The sequence below is a fragment of the Salminus brasiliensis genome, chromosome 24, assembly GCF_030463535.1.
Source record: "Salminus brasiliensis chromosome 24, fSalBra1.hap2, whole genome shotgun sequence".
Classification (NCBI taxonomy): domain Eukaryota; kingdom Metazoa; phylum Chordata; class Actinopteri; order Characiformes; family Bryconidae; genus Salminus; species Salminus brasiliensis.
In genome coordinates, this window is record NC_132901.1 from 27,406,690 (window position 1) to 27,420,211 (window position 13,522).

The window sequence follows — 13,522 nt, forward strand, 5'->3', positions numbered from 1 at the left end:
AAGACACCAAGGACAAGGGATATATAGGGATATATATATACAGCTCTGAGACTTACTTTTTCATTTTTCTTAAATCTGCATCTCTACTCTGTCAGCAGCCATGTATTTTCTTCCAGGCATTTCATCAAACAGAGCTGAGTTCTCTGAATTTACAGACTATGAACGGCATTAAGTCCCAACAGCAATGTGAAAGACTAATGGAGAGCCGGCCGAGACATGAGAGCTGTGATTGGCAGTTGAGGTTATTATTTCAGCATAGTGATTCTGACTGCTCAGAGTTCAGATATTAGTACTGTGATTAAATCTGAATAATAACTTCTGTACATTATAATTATTATCATCATTTCTCTGCATTATTTGAGCAGCTGTTTTGAGCAGTTGTCATTTCTGCAAATCAATAAATAAATAAATAAATGCTCTAAATAGTCAATATTTTATTAGGAATTTAGGGGAAATGTTGTCCATGGTGGCAACACATTGCCTATAAATAGTAAAACCAGAGAAACTGATAGTGTAGAGTGCTCTCTTCATTTTTTCCAATGCTGGATATATCAAAATATATATGTATATGGGCAGAGTGGGTCTGGTCCTAGAGTACTTATAGCCTTATAGCCTTCCCGCAAATAGTAGAGTAGGGGGTAACAACAGAGGGTCGACTAGAATTCAATTTCCTTTGTCTGGTGAGCGCACCACTCTGCACAAATAAGAGTCCTTGAGAAACCTCCTAACTCTACGTTCTCCTGCCTGTGTAATAGGATTCACCTGTAAGAGCTCTGGATCAGAACATCAGATTCATGCTGTAGATGTAAATGTAACCCCTCTAGATGTCTCCTTAGTTGTGCCTGAAATGATGGATCAGTAATGTAACTGTCATCATCAAAATGCTGGAACTGCCTGGCCGTCCCCTTTTCACCACTGTGGTCATCCCTCTTATTATAGTCTATCACTTTGTAGAGGTAAGTGTGGCTCGTTCACACGGTGGTAGTGTCACAGATTCTATTATTCATTAATATAATTCATAAAATTTAAATTCAAGACATACTCCAGCCATAATCTTAATTTAACAATATATATAATTATTTATCTTAATATTTTGGAAAATATGTATTTTCTATCAGTAAATGTACTAAACCTAAACAGGTATAATACAATAATGGTTAGAATTAAAGTACTAAACATAATAAAATAAAAAATGTACTTTTATAATGCACTGAATCTACTTTCTAAAGGACAACAGAGCTCTTAATAGTAAATCAAATAATAATAAATTCAATTGTGTTCAAATAAATCAATGTTATTCTATAATAAAATTACATTACAAAAACACCACTACAAAATTACTACAAAATTACAGGGTCTGTCTTCATAATGTTGGGGTCTATGGATAGATTACACTTAGGATGTAGATGATGTGTCCTCAGCATCCATATAAGCATCACCAGGAACCCTAAACCCCATCAGAAACAGGACGTTCTCGGGTAGAGACGGAACAACACTACTAGGACAGTATGCTAGCATGACTCTGACATCCTGTAGACTTCTCCACACTTGTTTCATGTGCTGTAGAGGTTCTACTTGACTACGTCCAGGCAGCTGAGGCGACTGGACTCCGTGTCACGCTCTCCCATCTACTCACACTTTGGGGAAACAGTCTCGGGCCTCTCCGTCATTCGGGCCTTTGGCCACCAGGAGCACTTCCTGAAGCAGAACAAGGTCACCATCGACAACAACCTCAAATGCATCTGCCAGCTGATTGTCTCCAACAGGTCTGGAACAGGTCTTTTAACAGCACTTCTACTAACCAGGTGGCATCATGCTAATTGCTAAATCATGCTAAATCATTCTGTCATTCATTATTATCCACGGTCACTACTTATGGCACTGTCAGGGGATACATTGGATGACATATGGTTACTTTATCTTTTGGCTTTTTTAGAGAAGTTATGCCTCAATAGATCTGTGAGCTACCATATTTCTATTGCTGTATAAGAGATATTTAAGGGGTGTTGGATATCTTGTTGGATGCGCTATGTTTTTTCCTGACTGAGCATGCAGGCTTTTTCAGGCTGCAGTTTGGATCGGTAGGAGCTTATTTCTCTAATTTTGAGTTTTACAGTCTGTACATCGTTTGACTCAGAGTGTGATGTGGTGTGCACAGATGGATGGCTATCCGACTGGAGCTCCTGGGTAATCTGGTGGTGTTTTTCTCTGCGTTATTTGCTGTGATATCTCGAGATTCTTTGGACAGCGGACTCGTAGGCCTGTCCATCTCCTATGCTTTAAATGTAAGGCTGATTCTGTGTGCTACTTTAATCTCATGGTTGGTATTTATGTAACTACTGTAATTACGGTCATTCTTTTCCGTCGTGGTCGTCATTACTTATGTGTTTACTGTACACAGTCATCTGTTTTCTATTCTGTAGAAATGACAGATGAAACACAGCATGGCCTGCTGTCTTATAATTGTTTTGATTGCATCCAGGTCACTCTGACGCTAAATGCGCTGGTCAGGATGACATCTCAGCTGGAGACTCACGTTGTCTCGGTGGAGAGAGTGAAGGAGTACGTGGAGATCCCGAGCGAGGTTGCATTTCCTCTTATTGTTCAACACAGTGAGTTAGGTGGTGTGTTTCAGGAATCAGGCCCTGGTGTGTAAGACGTCGGTGCATCTCCATGTGTAGATCTTCCTGCAAGCTCATGTATTTGTGTCAGAATTGTTTGCTTTCAGGCTCTGCAGAATCCGATTCATTGCTTTGTTTGTGTTTACGCTACTGTTCCCTCCCGGGAGTTACTCCTCTTCCATCTCCGAAAATTGCGAGACAAACCATCGTCTTCTTATATTCAGATATTCAGATCTCCTCGGGTGTCTCATACCAACGCAATCAGTGCAGGAGCTGAGAAGGGTTTACTCCAGGACCGTCCTGATGACTGTTATTAAGCCTTGCCGTCAAACAGTTTCCGTCACGATTTGAATGTATTGAATGTTTTAGGCCTCGTGGACGACAGAGAAACGCCTCGCAGACGACTGGCCGGGCGAAGGCAAGATCCGCTTCGAGGATTACAAGGTCCGATACCGGCCACAGCTGGAGCTGGTGCTGCACGGGATAAACTGTGACATCGAGAGCTGCGAGAAGGTCAGCTAACAGCGCCACCTGTCAGCACAAAGTGTCAGTGCAGGGAAAACATGGCTGATGCAGACGTCTAAGAGGACACTCTGACTTATATGCTGGGATCAGAATAGCTGCTTTCATCTTGAATTTAGGGCTAAATATAGTGTGAGATGTTTATCTATTAGTGTCCAAATCATTCATCAGTAAACAGACACAAAAATCTAAAATGAAACTCAACATTTCCTCCTATCTTTCAAATCAATAGACAAATATTGTATATATTATGATTGTTTACGATTGTATGACTATACATTGCCCTATTCAATGGAAAGTTCACTTAAGTGGCTGAAATCACCAGTTAGAAGGAGTGTGTGGTGTAATTTATTTTGAGGAACACATGGAAAAAAATATTTATTTAATGGATTGGGAATAAATCCATCCGTATGCCAACAACAACAACAACAACAACAATAATAATAATAATAATTGTTATTATTATTATTATTATTATTAAAATGATGATAATGGTGATTGAACAAAATATTAATGAAAATAATAATAGTGATGATTAAAAATAATTATAATATTACTATTAAAACTAGAACTAAACTAACAATAATAAAACTATACAAATAATAATAATATTAATATTAATACAAACAATACAAATAATAATATTATTAATAAAAATAATTAATTAAATGAATGCAGTGCATTTCTCAAACCCAAGAACATCCCACATCAGCAAAAACTGCAATAGTCAACACAGAAAATAACACAAAGGCATACACAGTTCCCCAGCAGTACTAATACTACTAATATTTGTCTAAGAAGCAAATTCAGAGGCATATTTAAAAATATAAACTAAAAATAATTCAAAATAAAATAGTTTTTAAGTCAGATTAAAGTAGTAATATGAAGCAAAATATACATTCAGTCAGGTGTGTCCAAACTTTTGACTGGTATCTCGTACGAGTGTCTTATTTCTTTTTTTTTTTCGTTTCGTCAGATTGGTATTGTGGGTCGAACCGGAGCAGGAAAGTCCAGCCTGACCAACTGTCTGTTCCGCATCATGGAGGCAGCCGACGGGCGAATCCTCATAGACGGGGTGGACATCGCCAGGCTGGGGCTGCATGACCTCAGGAGCAGACTGACCATCATTCCACAGGTGAACTGTTTGATTAGTAGATCACATCGTCGGCCTCCAATCACAGTCTCAGGCAGGGGCGTATGTCAGAAGACCCAAAAGGGCGTGTTTCCCACTTTTTCTTGGTCCCACCCACTAGAAATCTTGAAACCTGATTGGTTGATTCTACTTTAGTCTGTTGGTGGTTAATCTGAAACATGGGGTCTTCAGTCCAGCTTTTGAAGATCAGACCAATGGGGAAGCTCATTCCAGATGTTTCTTAGTTATGACTGTGGCTAATCATATGATTCTCAAGGCCTAGACTGCCCTGAGGGTTCCTCACTGCTTAAAATCAGCCTTGGTCGAAACAGCACCGGAATGGGTTCCTCTGTTGAGTCCTGGTTCCTCTTGTTGTTTGTTCCTCATGCTCTTAGGCTCTTAACTGCTACTTCCAGCTCAAACATTGCACACATCTTTTCTCAGGATCCAGTGCTGTTCTCCGGGACTCTGCGGATGAACCTCGACCCGTTCGAGAAGTTCAGCGATGAGGAGATCTGGACAGTCTTACAGCTGGCTCACCTGAAGGAGTATGTTGGGAGTCTGGCAGCAGGACTGCAGCACGAGGTCGCAGAGGGAGGAGAGAATCTCAGGTGGAAGTGCAAGTGTTGCATATAAACTATAAGGACAAAAGTATTGGGACACATACCCATAGGCATTAATAAAATCTGGAGCTGGTCCTCCTTTGCTCTGACCTCTACCAGCAGCAGCTCTGTAACTTTACGTGGTCTGACAGACACTCGGTGGCTGAGCTGCTCTCTGTGAGCTGTTCCTCCTAAACTCTTCCACTGTTCAATAATAACACCACTCACAGCTGATGGAGGAAGATCTAGGAGGGAAGGTCTAAATTTCACCAGCTGACTTGTAGTTGTTGGTGCAGCGGTGTCTCCTATTACATACAGAACCACGCTGGAGTTCAGTGAGCTCTTCAGAACCTCCCGTTCTTTCACTGATGTGTGGAAGAAAGATAGACTGCAGGACTAGAGGCGCATGTTGCTCTGATTGCAGCATCATACGCTATACAGACAAAAGGATTGGGACACCTGCTCTTTGATTGTTCCTTCTGAAATCAAGACTATTAAACAGAGTTTCTCCTGCTTTTGTTGGAGTAACTGTCTCTACTGTCCAGAGATGAAGACTTTCTACTAGATTTTGGAGAAGCATTGCTGTGAGGATCTGATTGCATTCAGCAACAAGTGCAGCGTTGGTGTTGTCAGGATGTTGGATGATGATCACCACCCCACCTCATCCTGAAAGTATTAGTGGATGGAGCTCCACCACCATCCATCATTCCAGAGAACACAGTTCTTCCACTGCTCCACAGCTCAATGCTGGGGGGCTTTAGACCCCTCTACTAGCCCACGCTTGGCATTAGGCAGCATGGTGCCGATAGGTTCATGCTCCAGAGAGTCCTATTCTATTGGGACTAGAGAAGATGTGTCTAGGAGGGGTGTCCACAAACATTTGGACATATAGTGTACTTCCAGAAGACTATTTGATCTAGGCCTTTACCTTGCACTGGATACCAAAGTTCCGGATAGCCTCCTATGGCATTCTAATAGTATTTTCTGGGCGTTCTAGATTAAATAAGGACATTAGAACCAACATTTGCAGTTTACTGTAAGCAGTTTGAGAGGAAGCACCAAGCACAAAGAGGAGTCACACTTGTCCCGAATACGCAATTCCACACCTTGGGCCGATTCTGGGCTCGGTTTGGGGGATGGGCTCATTGGCGCTGATTTGACTGCACAAATTCTGTTAGTGCTTTTCTTAATTTTCCTTGGGTACAAGCACTCAAGCCGTGGAGAACGGCACTTTCTGGAACCAAAGGTTCTTTGAGCGATGCCATAGAAGAACCACTTTGGGTTGTTCCATAAAGAACCATTTTATGAAAGAGTTGTGACCTTTTCATTGCTCAAGAACCTTTTTTGGGGTCTTTTGAAGGTTCTTCACACATCTCAAAAGAGGTTCCTCTAAGTGCAGCCTTTCTTGTAGGAGGTTTGTAGCCATGCAGGCGGTTAGTGGAAGGATTATTAAGCAATCACGCCACCCCGGATTTGTCGCCAAGAGCGGATAGCTTCCACACCTTCACCAGACTCCACCTGAGGTGAACCCCTGGCCAGAGTACCAGAGTACCCGGTACTCTGGCCCACTCCAGGGCTCACGAACAGGCCTGAGACCTGAGACCTGACCGAAGTGCCAGAATGTGTAATAAATAAATAAACACATCTAATAAATGTGCATAATTACCTCCAGCTTTAATTGGGGCTTAATTCTGAGTAGATCCACCTGGAACACGATGGCGTACCCAAGCGAGAAGTGTGTAAACACCCTAATCCTCTAACAACACTTACAAATAACAGCATGGCATTGCAGGGCATCATGGGAGGATGGCAGTGTAAATGGCCTGGTCCTGTGTAGTTTTCATGCCACCGTCGCTGTTGACACTGACACTCGCTTACTGATCAAGTCCCAAATCAAGGATTAGAGCAGTGGTCTGGGACGAAAGCAAACCGAGAGGGAGATATAGCTAATTAATGCCCAGTGTGACAATTCTCTCACCTCCAGAGCGAATAAGCAGTGGATTTAGCTTCAGAACACGCCTGCAGAACCGAATAATAGTCTATGGTAGGAGAATGGCATGCATAAGAATGGGCCCATATATTTGATTAAGTGTCTAAACACACCTGCTTACATCGATTAGCTCAATTAACCAGCAGTTTGAGTGGACGCTAGTTTGTGCTTTCTTACAGTTATGTCACACTAATGACATCTCTAATGTTAACTAGCTACACTGTGTAGACAAAAGTATTGGGACACCTGCCTAATACCCTTTTTTCTAAAGTCAAGGGTATTAAAAAAACCTTATCCTGCTTTTGCTGGACTAACTGTCTCTACATATAGATACACATACACATTAAATATAGATGACACCATAATAACTACACATACATTATATATTTCTGACCAAACCTTTTATTTTAAATAGAAAATTTGATTTAAATATGTAAAAATTAATGTAATTTTAAATTGGCCAAAATTGTATTTTAATTAATAAATAACAATAACTAATGAAATATGTATAATAATAATATTAATGATGCTGATAATAAATAAAATAAAAATAATACAATTGTAACAACTATAACAAATAAAGTAATACATTAAACATTAATAATATTAATATTTTGAAATAAGAAACCATAAACAGAATACATTGTGATTTACTATGAATTACATATGTGTTTTATTTAAATATAATTTGTTTTATATTTTTACATTTAATGTATTATTATGTATTATTATTTATTACTATTATTATTTTCTTTTAGATTAAAAATGTCTTATTGAAATAAATAATATATATGCTATTCAGTAATAATAAATAAAATAGCTAACATTGATTTAAAAAATAATAAAATGATAATATTTATTATACATTATTATTATATTATTATTTTAATTAAAAATAATGACAAAATAAAATCATTTTTTATTATACAGAAGCTATGACCTTTATTTAAGTTTTATTTTCATATTAAATAACACAGCTGTGTTACTGTTGATAAGTGAAGAGAGGGAAACAGTAAACCTTAGAATAACTTTTCAGGAATCTCTAGGCTGATCTCGTCTGAATCTTCTGCATCCACCTACATCCAAGACCAGCATCCTTAATTGATTATGCCGAGGGCAAAAGCGGCTCCCGTGACAAAAACATGGCCCTTGTTAACCAAACAGTGCTGCATCGGGATTCAGCTGGATTTACACACATTTTATTTACCCCGTATTTTATTGAGAGCTTAAATTCCAGCACTGTAACAACACTGAGGTTTATATCGCGTCCAAATGTTTGTGGACACCCGTTCTAATGAATCCATTCAGCTTCTTTAAATTGCCCCTGCTGCTGACACAGATGTGCAGATGCACACACACAGCTTGTCTAGTCCCTGTAGAGAAGAAGTACTGCCAATAGAAAAGGACTCTCTGGAGCAGATCAACATCATGAAGCTATTAGCTCCATGCCAGGCGTGGGCTAGTAGAGGGGTATAAAGCCCCCCAGCATTGAGGAGCTGTGGAGCAGTGGAAGAACTGTGTTCTCTGGAATGATGGATGGTGGAGCTCCGTCCAGTAGTTAGGATGATGATGAGGTGAGGCGCTGATCATCATCCAACATCCTGACCTCACTAACACTGCTATTGTCACTGAATGCAATCAAATCCTCACAGCAATGTTCCTCCAAAAACTAGTAGAAAGCCTTCTTCTTCTCTGGACAGTAGAGACAGTCACTCCAACAAAAGCAGGATCAGCTCGTTTTCGAAATCCGCTGATTGCAACTAATAGTGAATGGAGCAGGTGTCCCAATACTTTTGCCCGTTTTGTGTATGTGTTTGTGACTAGCTATCTGCTTCTGTCTCAGATATTGTACTGTAATAAGAATCAATGCTCTAATGGAAATCTTCAGCACATTTTGGACATTCGGCGATTAGCCCTCACCTTCACTGTTCCTCTCAAAACCAACAGTGTGGGCCAGAGGCAGCTGCTGTGTCTGGCCAGGGCTCTGCTCCGGAAGTCCAAGATCCTGATCCTGGACGAGGCCACGGCCGCCGTGGATCTAGAGACAGACGACTTGATCCAGACCACCATCCGCCGAGAGTTCTCCCACTGCACTGTGCTCACCATCGCCCACCGCATCAACACCATCCTGGACAGCTCACGGTGAGCATTCCCACCTGGAGGGTCCAGCTGGTTCACTCTTGTAGGCTCTGCCCACATGCACTTACACACTGCCCCTACAAACGTCCCACAAGATGAGGCACTGAGGCAGGAGACACCCTTAGCAATGATTAAATGTACAGTTTGTGTCCAAATGTTTGTGGACACCCTTTTCTAATGAACGCTAGCTTTCCCACACAGGTGCCAAATTCAGAAAACATCCACCCAAACGTCCAAACATCTGATCTAACCATTTTCGTGGAGGAGAAGCTCGGTTATGAGGCTCTGGTCAGGCCTCCAGACATGTCCGGTGTTTGTAAGGCTCTCAGGCAGGATGTTAAGATTTTGCTAGGAGCCTCGCAAGCACCCGAGGCGTCCGCTTCACTGGAGCTTCATAGCCGAGCCGTTTCTCTGGGTGAGGATGTTCTGGTGACGGTTTCTCCTCCACAGAAGGATAAGAGGAGACGTTATGGACGTTTGGATAGATACATGGTGTCCCACCGGACTACCAATCTGTTCAAGTGGACTTATCCTGGTCTTCCCTCTAACGGAACCCATTACACCACAAACTCTGCGTATACCATCACTGTGCTTTCACTCTGTATCAGTGGAGCCGTCACACCGGACGTCCCAGCACAAAGTAGACAAATATGGCTGCCCCCATTCTGTCATTGAAAGTATGGAAGCACTGAACACAGCCGTTCCACATTACAAATTACAACGTCTAAACCTGGAGTTTCCATAGGGCTAGCTTTTAACGGGGAGTGTATGAGCGACTTTGTGGCTATATTTTGCAACTTTTCAGACCCCTCCAGCGACGTTTGTATTTTTTTTTTCAGTGACAAATCTGGCGACTTTTTTTTTTTTAACGCAACTAGTGACAAATCTGGCGACTTTTTTTTTAAAGCAACTAGCGACAAATCTAGCGACTTTTTTTAAAAAGTGACTAGCGACAAATCTAGCGACTTTTTTTAAAGTGACTAGCAACAAATCTAGCGACTTTTTTTAAAAAGTGACTAGCGACAAATCTAGCGACTTTTTTTAAAGTGACTAGCAACAAATCTAGCGACTTTTTTTAAAAAGTGACTAGCGACAAATCTAGCGACTTTTTTTAAAAAGTGACTAGCGACAAATCTAGCGACTTTTTTTAAAGTGACTAGCAACAAATCTAGCGACTTTTTTTAAAAAGTGACTAGCGACAAATCTAGCGACTTTTTTTAAAGTGACTAGCGACAAATCTAGCGACTTTTTTTAAGCGACTAGAAACAAATGTAGCGACTTTTTAAAAAAAAAGCAACTAGCGACAAATCTAGCAACTTATTTACTAAAAAGCAACTAGCGACAAATCTAGCGTCTTTTTTTAAAAGTGACTAGCGACAAATCTAGCGACTTATTTTTTAAAAAGCAACTAGTGACAAATCAAAAATTTTGGAGACACATGTCCTTCAGTTGCTGTCCTCAGTAAGTCTCATCCCACAACACTCGCAGTGCTCGGTCTCACAGTCAGAGCAGACCCACACCGCTCCACGGCCACACTGCAAATGAACTGCGCATGCCCACAGCCGACGCTGACCCCGCCCCCTGATTTCAGAGCAGGATGTAAATATAAATGAGACACGAAAATAAATCACTGCATTTAACTACCTTACACAGTCTCCGTCACTTTGCCAGTCCCAGGCCCGGATAAAGGAGGAGGGTTGAGCGTAGAGGAGCAGTTCAACCCCACATAACCGTCTTTTAATTAAATTTGATATGCTAACATTTAACAACACAGGACAAAATTGATTTATGTAACTTATGTAAAAATGACTTATGTAATGTGAGTCTAGACAAAGCTTTAAAGTTATTAAATTAATTAATTTATTTTATTATGATGTTATATATTTCAAAGGCAAAAAAAACATAGTTAATTTGTAGTTCTAACATATTTATGTCAACTTTTCTCTCCCACCCACGTTATCCCTTTATTCTACAGCTTCAAATACAAGCAAATGCAAATTAGGCGATGACGTCTAGTGATGTTCAGGACAGCCAATAGCAACTTTCCTTACGGAGGAGTTGGCAACACTGTATATGTGGTCCTTAGTTACACAAGAACCACTGCGACTCAATGCAGCTATTACTCTATTAACCCCTCTCTGACCTCTCGCCCCCTCACCGGTGTGTGAAACAGACAAAATGATTGCTGTTGTAAAATTATATAAGTGTAATCTTATGAAAAGCTGTTGTTGCCACCTTATGAATGCACAGCTGGCTTAACAACAACAGCTGGGGGCGGGGGGGGGGGAGCCCACGCTGGCCTTGTTGCCTGGTTACACTTCTGTGACACTAGCTAAAAAAACAGCTAGATTTTCTTAAGTACGCACCGGCCCCCGTGAATCAGCTACGAGATGCGAAATAAAATAATCATCACTTCTGGCCTTGAACATCCAGCGCTAGCTGCTGCCAGTGCTAACTCTCCCTGCTCTTTTCTTTTTTGCAGGGTGATGGTTCTAGACGCTGGGAGGATAGTGGAGTTTGGTTCTCCGGGTGCTCTGCTGCAGAAGCAGGGACACTTCTTTGCTCTGGCGAAGGATGCTGGGATCTGTAGGGCTGAAATGACCGCACTATAAGCTCCCATTGGCTTCCCCTCAGAGACTTCGCTCACTATGGGATGGATGAGTGCTTACAGTAACGAGAGCCTGTTCTGTGGAGGCGATCGTTCAGTTTTTACTTTTATAGCATAAATAAATATGATCTATATCTTTTTTGCTGTGTTATATGTTGCCTCTGTCGCACAAAAACACTGTATGTCCGAAACAGCAGCTTTACAGGATTAGCCTTCATTCAATGGGTCAGTGTAAAGGATTTTATTCCTGGAGCATTTCTATTGGTCCATTTATCATGATATTCTGATACGATATAAAGAGAATAAACAGTAATCAAGCTAAGGTGGAGGGACGCAGACCTGAAAAGCTCATTTACTGATGATGTTTTTGAGGCTCGACTCGACTCAGTATGGATTGTTGACCAAACTGAGATGCAGAAGTAAAAAATGTGAGCTAGGAGAACGTTTCTTTACATTGTGTCAAAAGTTCATGACAAATGGGCCAATAGAAATGCTCCAAAATGACCTGGAATACATACATAATTAGCCATAACATTAATTATCTTCATCTACAGCGACTCCTGTCTGTCGAGGGGTGGATCTACATATTAGGCAGCGAGTGAACAGTCAGTTCTTGAAGGTGATGAAGGTGTTGAAAAATGGACTGGAAACTGTGAGGTTCTAGATAATGACTGGGTCAGAACATCTCCAGAACATCAGGAGCAGGTCTTGCGGGTGTTTCCGGTATGCAAAGGTAAGTACCTACCAAGTGCTCCAAGGAAGGATGACCGGTGAACCGGCGACAGGGTCATGGGCACCCAAGGCTCACTGATGCCCATAGACGGTCCACCTCCTCACAACTTACAGGACTTATTAAAGGATCTGCTGTGAACGTTAGCCGTGGCGTCAAATGCCACAGGTCCGTGCCTCAAATGGTAAGATTTGTTGTGGGGGATCTATATTAAGCAGGTGGTACTAATGTTATGGTTTATTCCAGAGACTGGTCGCCCTTTAAGCTTCATTTTCCAGTATTTTGGTCTCTACCAAACGTCTAGAGCTACAAAACTAGCAACAGTGACAAAACCAGGGGCACAGTATAGGGGGAAGGCTAGGACCATTCTAAGGGCCCATGATGGACATAGAGACCCTGAAAAATTTATTAATGGAGTAGCTTGGCAGAACTGTGAGAGTTGTGGGGCCCAGTGTAATATCTTTTCATGGGGCCCAAAAAAATCCCTGGCTGTGCCCATGAACAACACAAGAGGGCAATAGTGCATTAGGCCATTCTAAACCTCTAAAGCTAATCGTTATGTTATTTAAAGGGTTTATGAATGCTATGCTCGGCCTTCTCTAAAAAAAACTAGCTAGCTTATTAGCTCAGTGAGCTCAGTGAGCTCATCCTTCATGAACACTGTACTCCTCCTCATCCTCTCTGACCCTTTTAACATCATATTTAAAAGTCAATGTTGTCTGTATCCTAAAAAAAATAACTTAGCATTAGCATAATGACTAGGCTAATAACTAGCTATGTTCACCTAACACAGCTAGCTAGATGCTAGATGGCGAAAGGTGGGAAGGGAAAGGTGTGAGTTCATGTCTGACCATGCTTTCTACTTCTGAGAACCAAAAGTGCTCCAAGGAAGGATGACCGGTCAACCGGCGACAGCTAATGTCACTGATCCTGTGCTCAATCCTGGTCCTGGAGATCTACCACCCTACAGAGTTCAGCTCCACCCTGAATCTAACACACCTGATCCAGGTAATGAAGGCCTTAGACATTAGAGCCAGCTGTGTTGGATCTGAACTCTTCAGGGTGGTAGATCTCCAGGACCAGGATTGAGCAGCCCTGCCATAGAGGGTCCACCTCCTCACAACTTACAGGACCTATTGAAGGATCTGCTGCGAACGTTAGCTGTGGTGTCAGATCCC

At 41.5% G+C, this 13,522-nt stretch overlaps 1 protein-coding gene across 1 annotated transcript in view; it reads left to right on the forward strand.

Annotated features, from left to right (window-relative positions):
• The window catches only part of LOC140546711 (ATP-binding cassette sub-family C member 2-like), a 45,797-nt gene extending 34,122 nt beyond the window's left edge, over positions 1 to 11,675 (forward strand). The window contains exons 25-32 of the mRNA XM_072670095.1: positions 1,567 to 1,766; positions 2,159 to 2,285; positions 2,483 to 2,584; positions 2,991 to 3,134; positions 4,120 to 4,278; positions 4,720 to 4,886; positions 8,815 to 9,009; positions 11,489 to 11,675. Of these exons, the coding sequence (XP_072526196.1) occupies positions 1,567 to 1,766; positions 2,159 to 2,285; positions 2,483 to 2,584; positions 2,991 to 3,134; positions 4,120 to 4,278; positions 4,720 to 4,886; positions 8,815 to 9,009; positions 11,489 to 11,618 (1,224 nt within the window). The 3' untranslated portion in view covers positions 11,619 to 11,675. The remainder of the gene's footprint in view (positions 1 to 1,566; positions 1,767 to 2,158; positions 2,286 to 2,482; positions 2,585 to 2,990; positions 3,135 to 4,119; positions 4,279 to 4,719; positions 4,887 to 8,814; positions 9,010 to 11,488) is intronic.
• Positions 11,676 to 13,522: the final 1,847 nt, after the last annotated feature.